The sequence below is a fragment of the Plectropomus leopardus genome, chromosome 22 (assembly GCF_008729295.1).
Source record: "Plectropomus leopardus isolate mb chromosome 22, YSFRI_Pleo_2.0, whole genome shotgun sequence".
Classification (NCBI taxonomy): Eukaryota; Metazoa; Chordata; class Actinopteri; order Perciformes; family Serranidae; genus Plectropomus; species Plectropomus leopardus.
In genome coordinates this window covers 10,805,325-10,827,203 of record NC_056484.1, presented here as the reverse complement: position 1 = coordinate 10,827,203, position 21,879 = coordinate 10,805,325, and the positions used below count along the sequence as shown (strand labels likewise).

The 21,879-nt window shown below is 38.9% G+C and overlaps 1 protein-coding gene across 1 annotated transcript; it reads right to left on the bottom strand.

Annotated features, from left to right (window-relative positions):
- Window positions 1-3,562: 3,562 nt before the first annotated feature.
- LOC121961099 (cleavage and polyadenylation specificity factor subunit 6-like) lies at window positions 3,563-21,669 on the bottom strand. The gene is given in 14 exon segments (XM_042510962.1): window positions 3,563-4,240; window positions 11,573-11,771; window positions 12,065-12,218; window positions 13,208-13,323; window positions 13,501-13,622; window positions 13,624-13,916; window positions 13,919-13,999; window positions 15,984-16,091; window positions 17,944-18,006; window positions 18,009-18,103; window positions 18,354-18,503; window positions 18,963-19,066; window positions 19,253-19,462; window positions 21,543-21,669. Coding segments are annotated over 13 exon segments (1,743 nt in total). The 5' UTR covers window positions 21,603-21,669; the 3' UTR covers window positions 3,563-4,240; window positions 11,573-11,584.
- Between the last annotated feature and the right edge of the window lie 210 nt (window positions 21,670-21,879).

Here is a 21,879-nt window from a genome sequence, read left to right as displayed (position 1 = left end):
AAGCGAGAAGCGTAACGTCGTAAGTCGTTCGGTGAGAGTGTGAGCGTGAGACATTATGGTTCCGGCAGATGGATGCAATAACGTCGGACAAATTTAGTGTTGCATATATTTATTTTTATAGAAATTCTTTTTTTTATTATATTGTCCTAGTCGTATTTAATGTCGCTGGATGCTCACAAACACTTTAGCCTCTCAATATTGTAAAGCTATTTGACCAAATGATTGTATTTGGACGTTTTTGTTATTTTTATCTTAAGTCGCTTATGCAACCTAGTTATGTCTACTTGACTTACCAATGGAGAGTTAAAGAAAACCCTCTTCAAGTTAAATCTAATTAACTTTTTAAAAATCATTAATTAAAAACACTTTACACTCCCTTTAAGTGAGAATGTACAAGATATAGCTCCTTATTTGATCAATAATAAAACGAGTAAACGATATTACAGTTAATCTAGTCCACAAGTTAGTTATTTTAAGACATTGTAGAAAACTGTCCTCAATCAAATGACATTTTGGCTATTCTTTCTCACTTTAACAATCAATTTTGTGATTTTATTTTCAACTCAAGCTCCTCATAATAGTATTTGATAGTAATTTTCCTACACAACTGGAAATATCAGCATTTCTCTATGATTTTTTTCTTTTTAACTAGTAATGCACCTTCATCACACCCCAAAAGTAAATTTAGAGGATGCATTTGAAAGGAAAGTTTATTTCATTAATCTTACTTACACTGTATTGGCTGTAACTTTTGGTATCACTGTAAAACTTTTCTAAAGTCAACTCCTTAGTTTTTTTTTTTATTCTGCCAATATTTGATAAGTGATAAAGTAAACTAGCCACTATTATGAAAAAATGTCAAAGGTTTAACAACACGGACGATAATGGCCATCAATATTGCTTTTTGTCACTTTTAGTAATGCATAATTTTGAAAAATATCTTCAAACTTCTCTTTATAGTATTTGGTAGTAGTTAATTTTTTACCTAAAATTAGTAGATCTCTGGATATTTAGATTTTAGGTCATTTGTTTATTCAATTTCATCAAACCTTGAAGTAATTTGGGATAATGCATTTTTAAAAATGGTCTTCTTAACAGGTAATACTAGAAAATATGTGTACCAATGATCAAAATCTAATTGACAGTTTCTTGAAAAATCGATATTATCTATTCCGAACTGATACCTACTCTGCATACTAATATTCATGCACAAAGGAAAGCCACAAAACCAAAAGTGAATTTCGAATTTTTATTTTCTTTGGGACCATTTGATTACTTTTGGCTTCTGTGTGCCTTTCCCTTGCAGGCAACGTGTAATCATAACAAAACATTGCTTGCAGGAATGCAGCATGACGATCCCCACAGGAACTGACCAACAACCCATTACCATTTGTCTTAAAAAAAACAAAATTACATTCATTATAAGTCATAGAAACTCAGATTTTCAACGTTAACATTTAGAAAATCTGTAATGTAAATGGCCAGTTAAATGTAAAGTTTCCCCCATGCAGCAACTAAAACAAGAGTCAGTTTGGGGTCAGACATGGCTAAATTTCTCACTTTTTACATTTTTTTGTTACAGACGATGAAAACACTGATGGTTATTTAGTGACTGCCGAAAACATATCCTATCATTACACCATGTAAGTGAAATACTGACAACACACAAAAGGATACTTTCCAGCTGCTTCTGTGAGGCAAAGTCTTCTTCTTCTCGGGGATTGTTTAGTCTTCTGTGGTGATTTAGATCTGAAAACTTACCTTCAGCGCTGTGGAGAGAGAAGTCTGCACAAGGAAACAACAAACTGACAGTATCTTTCACTGAGAGCTGTGCACAAACATGTTCTTATTCTGGCTGATAAGATCTCAGAGAGTTTGCTCAGATCTTAAAAGTCAATGTACATAAAAGTCTCAAAACTGTACGCAGGTAGCTCCTGCAGGTGCAAAATCAACGCAAAGCATAATCCCAACACATTTAACAGTCCTGCTGAGGTCCAGTCAGGTAAAAGAAAATTAGTAGAACTGTTAAGTAGAACTAGCATTAAGATTTCTGCCCCATAAGTGCCAAATGTCCCACTTTTTCACTTTTTGTACAAAAACCCGATTCACAATGTTTCATCACTCTTTTACAGAGTTTACAATGTTATGGGAGCAAATGGATTCATATTTGTGAATATATATATATAAAATTTGAGTATATTGTTAGAATAAAAATACATTTCAAAAGCATTATGAAAAGTTAGGACGTCCTAACAGTCTAATTAACATCTTGACATCAAGGTTGGTTCCTGTAACTGTTACCATGACTGAATAGAGGTTCACAATCCCAACAATCATCAAAGACTTTTGTACATGCAATATTTCAGGGGAATGTCGTGGATTTAAACCAAGACGATGGATTAAAAAAAGAAAAGGAACAAAAAACATTAACCAATCATTTTCAATAATACAAAAAGTAACACAAAAGAGGATTCCTGATTTAAAGGAGGTGGAGCTATTGTGGACCACATAACCTGGAGCTGATTTTGCAACCAAATGTTAGTTTTGATCTCATTCTATCTGCGTTTTTGGTTATCAAATACAAATGGAACAAACAATATGACATCCCTGAGAAAACAGTGTTGCAGCACCACAACATTTTTTCCCCAATTTTATTTCCTGAAATTTGGTCTGGTCTATGATTCAAAACCAAATATTAGATTTTCTAGGCCTAATTTAACAACATAAAGGTCTGAAAGTGTTGACAACCACAGTCTGTTTCAACAAAAATGCAAGACACGAACATGACGATCGGTTTAATCAAAGACGAGTGGCCTTGCATACGACGACATTATTAGTTTTTGGGTGAACATTCCGAATTTAACAATTGTTACACTGATTTTTTCCTTATGTTGTGTTCAAAAGTTTATCAATGGTGTGACAAGGCAAAGTGTTAAAAATGAACATACAAAAACATGTTAGGTGTGAAACACATGAGCAAAAAATAAATAAAAATAAAATAAAAAACCATTGATTTGAAATCATAAATCCCCAATTAGGCGTAGCTGATATTTGACGGATGACCAAATTCCATGTTAACCTCAACTACAAGGGTTCCTGAATGGACACAAATTACTAAATCTACAACAATTAAGAATGAATACATTTCAAATTCACGAAAACATGAACAGACCTCAAAGACAATTTGGATCAGTAGTGTTCTTGGCAAAAGCTTTTCAGGAAAATGACACAACATAAACCACTCTGTGAATCGTATTGTGTATTTTTTTTTTTTTTTTTTTTTTGAAGTTTACGGTGTGGTCCAAAGAGCTGCATTTACATGTAGACCTTTGACTTGTTCAAGGTCTACATATCTTTCCATCCACCCATCAATTCACATCAGTAAAAAATACAATCATCTCATTTGTTTCTTACCTTGTAAAAGTTTTATCCATTTTAAGGGAAAAAAAAAAAAAAACACAAAACAACAAAAAAGGGGACTAAACTACAGGGCTCTACAGCTACTTGCTAATACAGCTAAAAAACAACACCTAAACGTAGACAAATTCAATATGAAAAATAGTTTGCAGTCCAAAATACACATTTAATATAAATGAGCCAAACATGTAGAGGAATTCACCAAAATGCATCGAGTACCTCAGTAAACATTTTTTATTACAACACCATCTAGTTTTTAATCAAAAGCAGAGAGACATTTACAAACATACTAACAACAAAAGGATAAATGAGAATGAGAGGGAGGGGTGGGGAGAACACATCAGAGATGTACCCTATAAAAACTGATCTCTAAACTGAATGTACACAGTACAGCGAGCCAAGGAAAAATAAAAAAACAAATAGGATATAATGTTTGTGTCTTCTGGTTAGGGGGCTGCATGGGCCATTTTTTTTTATTGTTTCTTTGCAAAAAAGCATCACACGTAGTCATCTTCATGTCAAATAAAACATCGTAAAAATAAAAGAACTGTTTGGAAAGTTTCTTTTCTTTCATCTTTAGTTACCATGAGAATAGATGTTTGGATAACATAGCCTTACACAGGTCAGGGTCTTCCATCCACTGCTCTTATTCAGGCAGACAAGATGAACAGACAGAGAGAAGGATGGGTGGAGACGGAGAGGAGAGGAGAGATGGAGGGGTGGAGGAAGAGGTGGTGGTTGTAAATCCTGTCCGGTCATGCAGGGTGGGGAGGTGGTGGCGCACTTCCTCCTTTTCCTTCCATCCATCCTTGATCCTCGTTAGCTGAAAGGTGTCAAAACGAAGGGTGGAGTTTGGTTTGGAGGCAGCCCAACAGTGAACACTTTCCCCCCTCATCATCAAACCTCTACACTACACAGACATGGTGCACCAGGGCTGGGCTCAATTCACCATCGCTGTGAGGCACGGGGCTGGAAATTTGTCTAAGTGCACTTACTGATTTTTGTTTCTCTGTCACAGCACTGTGTCATCAGGGAACTTAAAAGCTTTATCCCAAAACACCCCTTGCCTCCTACCACTTAGCCCTCAGTTTTACACGTCAATGCTGCTGGGTAGGGTGTCCAGATTCTTGTTGGGATGGAGGGGTAGGGCGAAGTGTTGGGGCTAAATGACCCTCCACACAAAGGTTTTTACACTTCAAAACGGTTGGAAAATCATCAGTGAGATGCAACAAAAGAAACCTGGAAATGTAATTTCTAGGTTAATAAGCACTTAAAAACTATGATGTTTTATCTTAGTTTGATGTTTCAATGTCTGATGGACATTTTCAAGCAAAAAAAAAAAACTGCTAGTCAGGTAATATTAATTGTGTTTGGGGATTCATGCATTAAGTTCTGCATATTGCTGTGATGCATTTTCCCCTTTGATGGTTTATGATTCCTGAAATTTTACTTAAAAAATCATGCACAAATCAGCAAACTACAGAACAGACTAGCAGGGAAGAAGCATGGCTGCCAACGTTAGCCTACAGAGCACTGCTAAAGGCCTAATGTTGACACACTGCTCTTTTATATGATGACTTGTTTGATTGATAGTGTGAAATTTAATGCTTCACTATTTCCATTAGACAAATGGCAAATGTCACTGTGAAAATACCAATACTGCCATAGGCACATGTGACAATGCTACTGACGACCACTGATGACGTTTCAGCGCGTTGAAGGTTTGTCCCATTTTATGGGGAATTTCAACAACCCTCTGTGACTCTGCTCCGAAGGGCAAAGGGGCACTGGAAACAAGGGATCAGGGCAGAAAATAATAAAGGGGATTGACACACAAAGTCCCTCAAAATGAGGCCTATAAATGGCACCGTTAGCTCATTGACTTCCATTTCCCTTGGTGCTCAGCTGACTGAGTATTGCACCCAACCCTGGCATTAACACAGAAACATTGTCATGCAAACTTGAACAGGAAATATCTAAGAAGCAAATTTGAAATCGATCATTATGTACACACATCAGAAAATAAAATCTGCAGTTGAGGCTATGCCTAAATGCACTTTATCACTGCCAGTTTAACATGGATTCAATTTTTGTATATGCATGAGAATTCAATCCATATATAGATACTTGCATGTGTAGCTCTTGACAGACAGAAATTGACGTTCATATGTGAAATATAGAATATTTAAAGACATTGAAATTTGACATTTTTGTTACACAATTGTCCACAGTGTGTACAGTGGATGGTTGTGAGGGAAAATGTTGATAGTGTAAGGCTATGCTGGGTTAAACGACACTCATCCGCTAGTTACTGAAAGCTGAATTGAGTCATAATGTGTGCACCTGGCATTACAGGATCAGTTCTGCACAATGTAGTCTACTGTCATTTTTGGGGTGATTTGCAAAATTATGAAATTTCTTGAAAAATTGGTCAAGTTAATTTTCCAACCACCAGTGGTTTTCTAAAACACTTGCCTCCTCCTATGCAAAGCTTTTTACTGGTCACGCATAGTTTTGTTTTACAAACTTTTGTGAGGTAAAATGTTCTACTTCTTGCAATAATAGTAAAACAGACCCTATGATGATCATACAGCTATTTCAGGGAGACATTTTTCTTACAACCAATGGTAAAGGTAGGCATTATGTACAGAGCTACAAACTAAACACTGAAAACTTTAAACACAGTGACACAACACAGAAACAGTGTATGATTGGTTGTGACACAACCAATTTTTTCAGGAAATTAGGCAATATAGGAGTGAAAGACACATAAAGGACAAAAAGAGCTGTAGATTATAACACAAAAACTACCAAGAGGAAGGCACGCGTCTGATTTACACACAACAGGTGATACTTTGAAACAACCGCCCAATGATATGATTGTCCAAAGCAAACCAATATCTTTGTCATACAACAGAGAACAATGTAATTTAGTATATGGTCTAGGAAACATTAGGCAACTTTTGTATTTAGAAAATACAGTCCAGCATGCACGTTACAGGAACTGTAAAAGCAACCTCTTCATCATGATTATATATGGCAACAGCAATGGTCAATCAGACTGTCAACAGTGGTCCACTGACCAGACACTTCTACTCAGTTTCAGGCAACTCTTAACAGAAATGTTAAATTTATCAGGTGAAATGACAACAGTTGTGTTACAGAAAGTCATTTCACATTTGGCAGGTAGTGTTAAATTTAAATCCAAGGTATTAAGCCTTGGTGATACAAGTTGGTTTTTTTTTTTGTTTTGTTTTTTACACTGAATTACAAATGGGATCTGCACCAAAAAGGCCTTATTACAGGCTTGTCAAAGGAGTACAGACAATTTCACACGGTTCAAATTTAAATGCATATTGAAACTTTGATTTTCTGAAGGAAGGTTTTTACATCGGTGCAAGGCTACAGAGAGAAACAGCTTAGCCAACAATTTCAGTATATAACAAAACACATCAGTAAGAGTCAATGGAACTCCTCGTCACACTAAAACATCCACGACAAGTGAAGGGGATTGACTGAACTTTTGTCAACAGTAAAGTTACATCCAAATATTAGTCTAACAAATCTTTTGCCATATTCGAAAATATGCCTTGAACCTACGTTCAAAATTGAATTTTCTTGTTGTGTGTCAGCTGTTACAATATGGAAATGGAAGATCAAAGCCAAACCAGGGTCAAACAGTCTGGGGTTCAACAGATTATCAGCCTGGCGGATTACTGGGGCCGATATTTGGCATTTTGCAAGCTATCTGTATCAGCGTTTTATTTCAATGATCACCGATAAAATTAATCAAAAAGTAGAAAGATAGTTTTACTTTGTAAACCTCAGGGAGATATTTTTATTGCAAATCAACTAGGAACTTGCTGTATATGATGTTGAAAGTTTCAGTTTAGATTTCACATTTGCTAAAGGCATCTGAACAAAGTTTTGTGTTGGAGTTTGTTATATTCCAAATTCTAAATATTGAAAAGAAGATTTTCCTTTTCACTGTAAATGCATATCATTTCCAAATATCGGTCTCATTTACTACTAATAATTGATATCAGCCCTGAAAAACCAATATCGGTCAACCCCTAAAAAGGTCCATATATTCCAAGACCTTGTATGTGTGTTCAAAAACACTCCTCAAAGCAGATACTTACATTTAAATAAGTGTGCACGTGAGTAAACGCACCAATGCATGTGCATCATTGTCTGATTCTGCACACAACAACAATACTTCAATATTACTAATTAAACAAACATATTAAGAATCATTTCATTTGGGTGCACAATTTGCTGTTTGTTGTCCCCATTTTTATATGTTGAAAAGTGCTTGTCACTGATGGCAGCAAAAAGCCAAGAATCCATTGCCAATTTCTCAAAATGGTTGCCTATGACAACCTGGAAACCAGTACTGTTGGACCCTGCTATTTCACAAATTAAATTTGGAAATTGTACCAAGCTTGGCACTGTGGGTATCACTTTTGCTTCCACTGTCATAATCGTGTCTTTAAAAAAACGTATTGAATTGTATGGTATTTCAGGAAATAGGTATTAGCACATTAAATGTGGAAAACTTCCACTTTATCAATTCTACTCACTGTGATAGCTACACTGTTGAGTTGTTAACTAATAATCTGGGGACCAATAAACCGGGACCTTAACATTATTAAAGCATTATAATTGTCTTCAGTTGACATAATCTGAAATGGTATTTTTTTAAATATATATTTAATACAGCGTCGATTGGGGATCTCTCAGAGTATATTCGGGTATACATTAAATTTCTTCCCTAGTAACTGAATGGAATGAATGCTTAATGCTGACTCGTGATGGAAACTCTGTTTGACCCTGGTTTAACATGAACAAACAGTATGCTTGCTTGGAAAGGACATCTGGGCTGTGATCCCCAGCACACATGCACCCTCCCCCCCCCCCCCCCAATGAACAAATAAAACAGTGTCAAAGCGTCTGTGGACACAACAAATAGCCACACTACAATCTGGACTAAAAGCAATATGCTTTGTTCTTTTTTTCCCCTGATGACTGTGCTATAAGGTATACTGAATGCAAAGGTAGATTTCAAACAGCTAGAAACATTTATGTAAAATATACTCAAAGAATGCATTTTGGCATCTACAAATTACCAAAAGTTATTCGGCCCTGTGCCCCCTGGGGATCTCTTATCTAACAGAGATAACAAAATGTGCACTATCAGAGACTGCAGTCATTGCTGCTGCATGCTAGTGAAATGCAGTTCTTGTTAAAACAATATTAAAAAAAGGATTTTTACTTTTGCCACTCAAATTAAAAAAGCACCATTGCAGTGAAAAGAAATGCTAAAAGCTATATTTGCTCTTTGCCAAAATTAGAAAACGTCATCTGTTGTTAAGAGGTTCCCAGTGGACACAAAGTCGGACTTTTCAGTAAAAACTGTTGTGTAGTAGGTATAGGACAATAAGGTGTGACATGGACTAGATCCATTTAGTTAGGACTGACAGCTTAAAATTTTTTGCACAACTCTGCACTATTTAGCTCACATGACAGATTCTGAGACAAGTACCATGTAATATTCTTTTGATAAAGACTTTGTCTGCTTTCAAAATTCAGCAACTCCACAAGCAAAACCACCCCAGTTAATATTTCTCAGTATAAGAGACACTTGTGAAATAGTGTGTATATAAAAATATGCCATTTCCTTAAAATTGAAAACATGAAGGTGTTAAGAGTGAAAGTAATTTGTGTCTTAAAGCTAGTTCTAAGAAATATTATTTGGGGTGATGTGCAACTGTACAAAGATGCTGAGGGGTCTATGTGACCTACTAGAAACTGCTTCATAAGGCCTGGTTTATACACAACACCACAGATATCCTAAAAGCTTTGGCACTAAAGAGCATAAGGACACACAAAATCGATCCTTACAAAAGTTATCATGTTCAACACGCAAGTAACGCAATGGGAGAAGGCTTCCCACAAATATTACAAAAGGATTTGTCAAACTCTAACACCAAATGAGAAAAATATTTACCTCAAATCATTTCAGAGCAGCAAACCATTTACAATTTGGTATCAATATTAGTTGTGCATAAACTGATTTCAAAGAAATGTATCTACAATTCCTCCATAACATCACTTAAAATCCAAAAAGCCAGCAAATGCTATGAGCCAAAATATTCGAAAATACTTGCATGATCTCTGGCCAACCTAGGACAATTTATAATATCAAAATCAACACTGCAGCCTAAATTGAAGTCATTTCAATATACACACAAGAGTCACATAAAACAAATATTAAAATGTAAATTTCTGCCCTCTGTCAGTCATAACAATCAGCATTTAATTTTGAATTTGCTGCATCAACGTTAAAAATTGTCAGTTTTCATTTGATGTATACATTCAATATTATTTTACATCCTTTCTCACAGATTGAAATCATATTTTTTTCAGTTTTACTTAATCAGACAATTCACCTAAAAATATTAAATAATGACATTTGGATTTGGAAAAAAATAATTTTCTGATCCTAACTAATGCAAACCAATTCTGGCAATCACCAAATTACAAACAATTTCAATTCAAAGCCACTGATCAACTCAAGCAGAACATCAAATTTTGATTTTCCTTTGACCTTTGCCTACAAAAATGATCCCATTATGTGTACTAAGGGCACCAAGATCAATGTTGCTGGAACATGATATCAAAAGGTTTCATTTTTTGCCCCGACGTCACCTCAATGTCTTAAATTGAGGTATAAAGGTTTAAAAGTGAGCAACACCAGACTACAAAACATTCAATTTGACAAAAGTTAAATGTCAGGCAATATTACTGACATGCAAATATGGCACAAAAACACTGTCAAAATGTTTGTGTCCAAAAACCAGCAGATATCAACACTGTTCGATATATAGATGTTCACCGTTTCAGCATAACATTTAAATATTTAAATTGAAATTGTAATAATTACAAAGTGTAGACTGGTCTACTATCATCATTTTTTTTCTGAAAATACAATCCAATCTGAGAAGACCACACAGAATGCTAAATCTGTATTAAATACTGTAAAAATGATTTGGAAATACTGTGACATCACAAAGCTGCCAATCAGTCAAGGAACTATAATTACAAGCACACTGACAAACCAACTCAGCAGACACAATACACTTCAATTGTACTCTCACATAATCAAATGGCAACCAAGTTTTGGATCTTGATATTCAAGCCAGAATAAGTGTCTTTTCATATCACTTTTTTGGTCCACTGGCCATTGCTGCTGGTAAAACAAAATTTTGATAATTTCCACTTTTTAGAAGCCAAAAAGATGTTAAGATAAGTTATATTTATGGAGGGTTGCTGAACTGCCAAAAAGGCAGAGTGAGCACCAAATTTTACCCACCACAGCCAAAAATGTACAAGTGACAGGGCTCTTACTACTTTATTTCCATGCAATTAGTAACAAAATTCATTTTACTTTGAAATTTGGCAGAAAACAAAAAGTGGCTGACAAATTTTGCAAATTACCAGCTTCAGAGGCATGTAGACCAAAAAGTAACAAAGCACCCACAAAGTCAATTTCAAGTCCTGATTTGGGGAGAATCACAGCTTAGATACAACTCTTACAAACCCGTCTGTGCAATGCAGCATGTTGAATACAATAAGTACGAATTACACATATTGTCCAACAGACCAGAAACACAACTGCGAGTGCTAATAAGGACATTTTAAGGAATGCAAACTTACCTTACACTTACCTGAAATCAAAGGACTGTTTTTAAAGTCTTTTCCTTGCTTACCTCCTCTCTCCTTGTCCCCTTCCTCATATATTCATAGAGAGAGTTTTAAATGAAGTCATTTGTCGCTGTAATTCAATAGTTTTAAAATGTTCAAAAGCCTTGTATGGCTTACATGTGACTCTAATCATGAGGACAAAGGTCACATTTCCTTGATAATTAGTTATTCTGGATTAAAATATTCTTTTGTCACAGATATTCCTCGACTAATCTGAAACCTTAAATCTAGCTACGAAGAGAGAAGGTGAGCAATCAAACAGACTTTTCCCAAACACATCTTCTGCCGTGTAGTTCAGGTTGTTTGAGTCTGAAGACAAATGTAGTGAGGAACACGACAGAAGACAGATTATGACAGAAGAAAATAACACGTGAGAAGTTGTACCCACCTCCCCTCCCGTCTAGCGGTGACGGTACTCTCTCTCCCTCTCTCTCTCGCGGTCTCGGTCTCTGTCCCTCTCGCGATGGCGGTCCCGCTCTCGGCTGCGTTCTCGGTAATAGTCCTCATGCCGGTCCCGACTGCGGGATTTGTGCCGTCTGCTCTTTTCTCTGGAGCGGCTGTGGTCTCGTTCCCTGGAACGTTCCCGTCTGGCAGGGACATGGACAAGCGTCATTGGATTGTGTACCAGGGTTTCAAATCTTCCAGGGCCAATTCCCATTTGGAAGAAATAATTTACAGTCAGAATCACAGTAAATATATGATAGAAAATACACAACCATATCACATGGGAGGCAAATATTCTACACATCTTTAAATCATGTCTTTTTCCAAAAATATTCTATTCAAGATATTCTACCTGACTAGAGTTCTTATGTGTCTTTTTAGCACAGCTTGAAAATAATGTAATTATATTGGCAACTACACAAAATTAAAATCTCACCTGGAGGCAGAACCGTAGCTTTTTGACTCAATGCCGTGGAGACAGTCCTGCAGGGAGCTGATGAGGACCTTACAGCGATCGTCTGCTGACACTTTGGACTGTTTAATCAGACTGATAGCTGTCACCAGGGTCTCTATAGCACTGCCATAGTCAGCTAAAGAGAACACAAGGTTACGTTAAACTTTAATTGGCTTTCGTCTTGTTAGCATAAAATCTGATCACAGCCACACTAACTAAGAACTTCTGTAGCATTTAGGGTGTCTACGGGTATCAGACACTGAAATTTCATGCTTTCTAAGACTTTTTCAAGATCATTTTTGACCAAATTTAAGGCTGCTTTTTGGAGAAATGATCTTACATATTCAAGCATTGCAGGTAAGTATAATGGTATGGTATGGTAGTGTATATTTAGGCCTGTGTAGAGGCAGATTTGGAGTAATATGGTTATTAGAGTGAGTTAAATTAATCTAAATTTCAACAAAAATAAATTAAAAGACTGATAAATGAAATTAGAGAGATTCAAATAACCAGTCGGAGACCCCCATGTCAACTGAGATTGCTTTAAATTGAGCAGTCTGGTTTTTTTCTTGCTTGTCAGTGGGCTGCGCAGTGTACTTTTTGGGACATTGTGGTCCCCAGATTTTGCTACAAAGTGAGCATTCTTGACTTTGACACTACTTTTTGGTACAGTGAGCTGCAGACACGCAGGCAGCAGCAGAAAGGGCGAGACTTTAAAGCTCAGCAATAACATTATCTTCTCTCTTCTGCTTAACTGAATACGATACAGTCTTTTGTTCGATATCTAACACTGGCGAAAAATGTCGCACATTTCTGACCCGCTGTTTGCTTGTTTACCATGTTACATATATACTGCTGTCATACTGAATGTCCTGCTGAGCCCATTCAAACTTTAAAACTTTATATGGAAAAATCACAAATAGTTGAGTATTCGTATTGGCGAACATAATTCTGAGGTAGGTTCAGCCCTAAAAATATTTGTGGCAATTAAGACCTCACAAGTCAAGTTCATAACTATTTAATCACTTTAGGTCCCAATATTTATAAAATTAAATCTTTGACATTTTAAGACTTGTTAGGAACCTGCAGACACCCTGACGTAGCCTTTAATACGATGATTGTTACCTGCACTTGCGTCAGACACCGCTCTGGATATGGCACTGGAGGAGATGGCTCTGTTCCTGTTCATGATCTCCTCAAACTCTGCCTCACTCAGAGGGGTCCGTGACGCCTCCATGTCCCTACAGTTACACACAAAAGAGTCAAATGTTAATTTCCAGAGTTGTGCTTTTATCTTTGCAACCAACCTAAACAAGCTATAACAATAAATCAATCAATAAATAAATAACATCCTGCAAGAGAATATCACTTGAATTTATGGACTGACTATTTGTTCAACCTCCACCTCCCATTCTTACCGGCCTCCAGGACCGTAGTCCCCTCTGTCATATGGTGGCGGGCGTCCGTATGGGTCGTTTGGTCCTGGGGGGCCTCGGCTGTCGTTGGGGGGCATGTTGTTGTTGCCAGGTGGGGGAAAAAAAGGCAGGGTTGACATGGGGTGCGGGTGGTGGTCCACCTGGCGGGGGACCTGGCATGTGTGGCGGTGGAGCCAAAGCCATTGGGGGCCCAATAGGGCCTGGGGGCCGTGGAGGGAATGGTCCCGGGGGTGGCGGGCCCTGTTGAGGGGGTGGGGGACCAGGGGGAGGGCCGTAACCTGGAGGAGGGGGGCCTGGGGGCAGGGGTCCCATTGGAGGCTGGCCAAACTGACCAGGGAAGAGAACAGGAGGAGGAGGCCGGTCACCACGATTTGGAGGACCAGCAAGGGGAGGGGGGGCCCCTGACCTGGAGGTGGAGGTCCTGGAGGACCAGGGGGGCCAGGAGGACCAGGAGGGGGGCGTGGAGGACCCTGCATGCCACCTATAAGAGACGACAAAGTACAAAACAGAAGCGTGTGAAACAGAGACCTAGTGAGCTCTGTGTTTTGCTTGTTATAGTAGGTCTCCCCAACATTTTTAAGTATGATGGGGAGACAAATGTGCTGTTAAATAAAATCACAGACTTTTACTTGAAAAACGGGCTAGTTTAAAGCATAAAACACATATCGGCTTGGCCAATTTATTGATCAAGCTAAACATTTTCCATGACTTCTTTCAAATGTAGATATATTTATAGGTACTAAGGCAGTTCAAAGCAGGGACATCAACACAGACAGATAAGGAAGAGCAAGCCATAGCTACAGGGAACAACACATTGCAAAAGGCCACAAAATAATGCTGCAAATAAAATCAGAAGGCAACAGAAGAGATGATGAGATACACTCATAGCAATTTCTTTCAAGCAGGCTTCTTTTAAACCAGATGCACCTGCATTAACACTTTCTTTTTCCTCATAAGTAAACTGAGTGACTGCACTGCATTAGGTTGCCACAGATACTGTATATAGTGCAGTTAGCAAGATTCATCCCCTGCAAGGGCCATTTGAGAGATGTCATCTATGCGAGTGGAGGCTAAAGGTCTTTGCCAGGTGCATTTTGTTTCATGCAGCTGCATTAAGTCATTTTAAATACATTGAGCTTTTAGACAGCCTCAGAGGATCAAGGAGCAAAAGAAGTACAAAAGTACTGTGTGTTTTCGGACTAAACTTTATACAAGCATGAGTAAAAGTTGAATCTGACTTGGGCAGTATGAATATGGTTGAGTAGGCAGGATGGCCTTCAAAAACCTGCTTTGTGCTTCTGCCTCTTCATCCTGAGTGAATGCTTTTATTATGCTTTTTCTTTTTTAAAACCATTCTTTTCAATGGCGAATTTTTGATCTTAACTGACCTCGCCAGAACAAAGCACATTTCTAAATCATGTGCTTCTCTAAAATGTGAACACGCTGGCCTCATGTTGGGCCAGCAGTATTTAATGGAAACTGTCTTCTAAGGGGATAAATAGAGTTTTTGGGGCAATTAACCTGATGGTTTTAATAGCTTGTTTGCAATCACGTGACCATTGTGACACACACAGAATTCAGATGGAGGGCAGGAGGTGATAAATGCGTATACTGCGTGAACTGTAAAACCAGGGATGTGCCTACATTAAAGGGTTATGTGAGCCTAAAGGCAGCAGGTATCGTTCATGTTGGATGTTTTCAATATAAAAATGAAAAAATATGATTTTCTGCCCAATGTAGACACAATCGTCGTTACCAGTTGCCCCGTCCTCCATACCTCCTACCGTTACACCACAAGCCCATGAAAGCGTACAAGAGTCTGGTGGACTTTACCTGTTTTGTGTGCGACTGGATCCACAACTGAAATAACTGCCACCTTGTTTTTGGCCAGGTGTGTAAATGTGCTTGAGTATAACTGTCTGTTATATATCAACTCTGTACATGGATGCACAGCTGTCAGGCTGCCGTAACTAGCCGACATTGGCTACCTTTAGGTATTACTATCTACCTAGAAGGTCAATTGTTTCCAGAGATCTGGTAAAACGCCATTGAAAATGTGGGTTGTGGCGAAATACGCGAGACAGCTCATTGCGATTGCATCCAACTCGAGGCATTTAACACCATGCTGTAACGTCTGACATTAGTTGACTCCGCTCTTCAAAACTGAAGACGAAGGTTTTTAATCCACATCTGCCAATGTTTCTCTCTTTTTTTGAACTTTTCCCCTGTGCGTCCTTCTATTTTCTGGACGTTTAGTGACCCTTGTTTTATCCCAATTTGATCAATTGGAACAATCGCTAACAGTGAAAATCATTTGTGCAGTGTTGGTCATTGTTGCCTCCAGTTGCGTGCCCTCCATCTGGACAGCGCACCAATGTATGACGTCATATGCAAAGAAGCTATGGCATATCTGCTGAGGGTTAGGATAAAAAAGGTGATCGATCAGATCAATCGAGGTGTATCACCTCTGCCACGCCAGCTCCCGTTCCTACCCCCCGGCGGGAAGGGATTGAAACCCATATCCATCAGAGGGCCATCTTGGTGCCTAATCAGATCTGGTCTCATCCCCGAGCCTAATGGGGAAGAAAGCAAACCAATCACAACTCTTCCCTTCATTAACTTCCCGCAACTAACTGAAGGCCTGTCACAGCCCAGCAGCACGGGGCACCAGCCACTAAGCGAAAGAGGGGATGTGAAAAAGGGTGGGATGGAGGGAAAAAGACGCAAAAATGGAGGAAAAAAAAGAGAAAAGCTGGCAGCTCCATTCTCTCCTACTATGTGTGTGTGTGTCTAAGGCGGCCAATCCAAGATTTGCGAGAAGTTGAAGGTTGGTAGCTTGCCAAGTAAAGCTTTGAGCAAACTGCTTCTCAAGGAATGATGTTGGAAATAGTCAGTGAGCAGAAAATTGCAGCCAGGGCGGGATTATTTGTTCAACTGGGGTGGAGAGGGACAATGAAAGAACAAACCAGATGGGGAGGGAAACATGCAAAGACACAGCCCTGCCAGGAGAGATTAAATGGGTGAACGATCCCTTACAAGAAACACACACTCTAGACTAGCCTTGGTTCCATGCGGGTGTGAGTAATAGCAAAGCCTGGACTCCGCTGACAGAGCAACACTGCCAGACCGAGAGCAGATTTTCATTTAATCTCATGTTAAGTTTTCAAGGCATTTGTCACACTGTGATGATTATTTCAATCAGTTGCACTGCTACATTATTGTAAAAATATCACCACATGCATGACAGAAGCCTGAAAACACAAACATAAAATTAAAAAAAAAGATGTCTTTGAACACCAGGTCTAAATCAGGAATCCACTGACCCATAAACCTCAACAGGTGATAGAGCATGACCACGGCCAGCACTGATCCATACACATCACAGATCGCACAGGTGGTAGTGATCAAATGGAGCGATTTGTGACGTGCATACAATCCCAGTGCACCTGTCTTAAGTGCTTGGACTGGACATTAATTGCATCTGTTGCATTGAGAATGGATGTAAAATTCAGCTGTTTCTCCAAGACACAAAATATTTTCTGCAATGAACTCACCTTGTCTGGTGCAGCAATATGGAATGTTAAATTCAACAACAACTTATATATATATGCATATATGTATATATATACTTATATGTATATGAAAAAAAACAACTGTTGAAATGTTTAAATTAGACTAGGAGACAACTAGTTCTTTAAAATAAATATCAGTGGCTGAATTAATCAGCAACATCCTAACAGCAGGCTCCTTCCTACACTCTGGCTATGAATCATTTAAGTAAAATCAAAAAATGAAAAAAAAATATTAGAGATGTAAAGTTTAGAATTAAACCTGCTGTGGCATAAACTGTTTTTAACTGAATCCACACCAATCAGCGAAAACATAAAAAACACTGGCTGGTGAAGCGATTAAAATTGATAATCTCTTCACAATGCAGTTTTCTGCTGGGAAACCTTGGGTCCTTGCGTTCATGCATATGTCACTTGATGTGCTTCCATCCACCCAAACACTGCAGACCAACTGGTAACCAAGTGCTTCATGGCAACAGCATGCAAATTTGCAAATCCTCGTATAGCCAATGAACGACCTGCCTTACTCTGCCTCTGAAAAGTTTACCCAGACATTCTTACCCTCACTAATCCTATGGCCATTTCTTCACAGTTTTTGCAGTGTGGCGTGGTGCACTGTCTCCATTGCCTTTGGGCAGAGCTGATGACACGAGGGGGGGTACATGGTCTACAAGTGTTTGGGTGGGTGGAGCATGACGAGTGGTATCCAAATAAATGCCAGGACCCAAAGTTTCCAAGCAGAACATGGCACTGTGACAAAATGATCGATGCTTTTCACTTCACCCAGCAGTAGTTTTAATGTTTCAGCTATCAGTGCCCTAACTAACTACTACCAAAGACTTGTTACCAAACTAACCAGGGAAGTGTGGTGGTGGTCCTCCGGGCCCAACGGGACCAGGGAAGCGGTCTCCTCCGGGCCAGGTGGTCCAGGGAACCTGCCTCTGCCTCGACCCATGGGGAAACCCCCACGAGGGCCAGCGCCAGGGGGACCAGCTTTACCTTCTCCAGACATCTGCCTGACTGGGTACCTGTGAAACAACAGTTTTCCATATAATATGCAATAAATAATAAATGCGTATGCATTGTGTGCACATGCAAACTAGACTGGATCAATAATTAAAGTAATAGGTATAAAAAGTGTACTTAAATTTCCAAATATCTTTCACATGACTCTGTTAAACTAGTGTGGTGACAAGCATGCCTGCTAAAGCTGACTCTTGCTAAGTACACTAAAATATGCTGATGCCAAGTTTGCATTTATCCCACTTACTTTTGCGTGACTGCATCTCAAACTGGCTGAGGGACTGTTTATTGCACGGCGTGACGATGGGATTCTGACCATGGAGCTCCCTCTTTGACAGCAGCTCCATTAACTTCCTGGATGATCCCTCCGAGCCCACACACACCAGCGCAAACCTGTAAGATTAATACAGAGGGAGTACACAATCATAAATAATAAATAAAATAATAATAATTTTTAAAATAAATGCAGTTTTAAAATCAAATAAAAATCTGTCCTAAACAAAACAAGACAAGGAATTAAAATTTATATAATTTTTTGTGACTTTAATTCCTTGTCTTGATTTGTTTAGGTCAGGCATTAAACATATTTTTCTGCCCAAATTTAATTTCACAATCTACAAAACAGTATTGCACTGCATCAGATCTGAAAAGGATTGCATTGAAAGTGACATGACAAAAACAAAATTTTAAATAAATAGCAGTATGTATTATACTTACTTATAGCCCATACTTATTTCCATCAACATCACTATCTTAAAAGCACTATGACCCATATATGCACCAAGAAGTAAAAATCTATGGCACGCTGCAATTTAGTGCACTCGTGTCACACAGAGATAAAAATGGCCTCACCCTTTCGACTGTCCATTGGCTCTGTTTTCAAAGAACTTGATCTCCAGCACATCTGTGATGCCTACCGACCGGATAGCTTCTGTCAGATCCTCGTCTGTCGTCCACTGCATAAAAGAAGACAGTATTATCATGTGTATTTGTATTTGCATGTTATGCAAAGTTTCACAACTTGCAGATAAATGTGTTGGTCTACAATTGGCATGGCACAATAATATCCTGTTTCAGGATCGTCTTTTAATATTTTTTCTCCACATATCTGAGTGACCTGAACAGAATCCTATGATACCCACCCATGTGAGGTTTCCTATGTACAGGGCAATCCTTTTGCCAGTGTAGGTGTACACCACGTTGGGTGGTGCACTCTTCCCTCCCTCTGAGCCACCTGGTGTGGGCAGTGTGTCCAGGTAGTCGCGGTCCTCTGGGGCGTCACCATTGTTGGCTGATGGGGATATAACATCATCATACAGGTCGATCTGTTCGTGGACTGGGTAGTCTGCTTCCTGTTGAGCACGACAGAACATATATGCAAAATATTAGGAGTGGGCTCACAACAATAATTATACCTGTGAGTAAATCTCAAAGTTGTATAATGCCATTCAGTACCAGAATGTGTAGAATCACACAAGAATATTTTCATTTTTCAGCACATCCCTTACACAATGACACAATGCAATATTTGATTACAGCAGTATCTAGTGGGACAGAAGATTCTGATGATTTGTCTGAATTGAAATATGTGTCCCTGATTCAAGAAAAGGCAGTTATTTTCATTTATATTCAGTGGGCAACTTGACTTCCCTTATCAGATCAACAAGTCTGTAAACTCTTAATGTTGACAGCGCAGACATAAGACAACAATTCTTTGGTGTACATACTGGTAGACATGCAATAATAAACTGCCATAAACTGCATAGATGAAGTGATCGATATATGTGCATATTTCACATACATTTCCAGTGAAGTTTGCTGCACACAGACAGTTCTTACATAATCAACTATAGTCAACCATAATCAAAAGCGCTTGTTTGCACTGTGTTTTACATCACATTAAATCCATTAGAGCTGAAAGGACTCTGCACTTCCTGATAACTAAGTAGGCTTGTTTTTGAACACTTTAATCTGATTATTTTGAAATAGGGCAGCTGGATTAGGAGTTGACCGATGTTGGTTTGACAGGGCCAATATGATACTGATTAGTAGTACTTAATGAAACCGATACCGATATTTGGACCTGCTATGCATTTACAATAATAGGCAGGCAGATAACCTGTCGACCCCTATACTGGAGCTTAGTAATTCTGTAAACACACCTACATTTTCTTATGTACACGGCTAGTGAATACATATTTTCTGTGAATGTGGCCAGATACAATTAACCTGACAGACAAACTATGCGAAACAAGTGCAGTTAAATGAATACAGTGTAACAGGTTATTGGAGAAATCACTGTAGTTGTGCAAATGTATTCATAGTACTACTGTTGCTCCCAATTATAGATAGGGGCATATAGAGATACCGATAGCCAAAGTCCTCTGGGGATCAATAGTGGATTGATCATTTTCATTTAGAGGGCCCAGTCAGGAAAGTGTAAACTGATCAGGAGCAGATTTAATTGACCTTTTTCGATCTCAAAGTAACATTACAATGCTATAACCAGACTTAAATAGAATAATTAAATAAATACTTTTACTGACAAGGACTGACACATTACTCATTTTAAGTATGCAGTATGACATTGGGTTAGTATGCGAGTGATTTTCTAGCCAGCCTTGTTAATTTAACAGAAAAACGTCATAAATAAAAGACAAGCTGTGCGACTTCCTACTCTAAACACGAGCCGCTTGATGCATCTTCAGTGCACATAATGGGTCAACATGACAACTGGTGTAAGACAGGTTTGATTAAGATAATGTTGTCGAAAACGCTGTCTTTGCGTGCCCTAAAAACAACAATGGGGGCGTGTGTGGAGGAAGAAAACAACCCAGCGGACACATGAATGCTAATGTTACACGAAGCTAACAGTCAGAGGCTAATCCATAACGTTTCATCTATCAAAATGTGTTTGTAATTCATAACTTCAACCTCTCACGACCAAATTTAATTATCTTCGCGTTGCTCACGTGAACTCAAAACAGAAATGATTTTAAAAAAAGAAACTTACAGCACATAACTATTTAGAAAGCAGCTAACGCTAACTAGCTAACGTAACTGCGTTTGTTTGGTTTGCTCGCGCGCCACCGGCGGCCATGCCAGGGCCTGAGCCCGTGAACGCTCAACAATGAACTCGGCTGCTTTTAGCTTTCACCCGAGCAAATAATGAATATTTACGCATTGCATGTTCATTATTACACGCCGCGTTTGTCGTGTTAAATGCCCACGACACCGCAAACGCAACATTTCCAGCCGATATTGTAGCTGAGGATGCAGGTTGCAGCATGGTGAGAGGGGGGCCTGTATGCGGAGGAGCCTCGTTTGACCAGCAGAGCAAACCATTCGCCGGCTACACTAACAGCGAAGGATTGTACAAATATACACAAAACAGCACCATTAGAAGAAGCGCGGTGAATGCGGATTAAATACCTGGTTGAATTCCTCCTCTACGTCGGCGTAGATATCGATGTGATCCACACCGTCCGCCATTTTCCTCTGACCCGTCTCCTCTCACTCCGCCCGGCGGTGCTGAGCAGCGCTGAGCCGCAAACAATGAGACACAGCGGGACAACCAGCGCCCCTGCTGGTCCACAGCGCTCACTACAACAACTGCTTCAAACTATAAACCAGGGACAGTAATCAAAACAGAGAGGGGACAAATGGTTCATTCCTATCATTATAGCCCGTGGAAGCAAAGTTATTATGGTTAAATGAAATTGAACAAGATTTGTATTGTTTGGTAATTTTGGGTTTGATTTCTTAATCA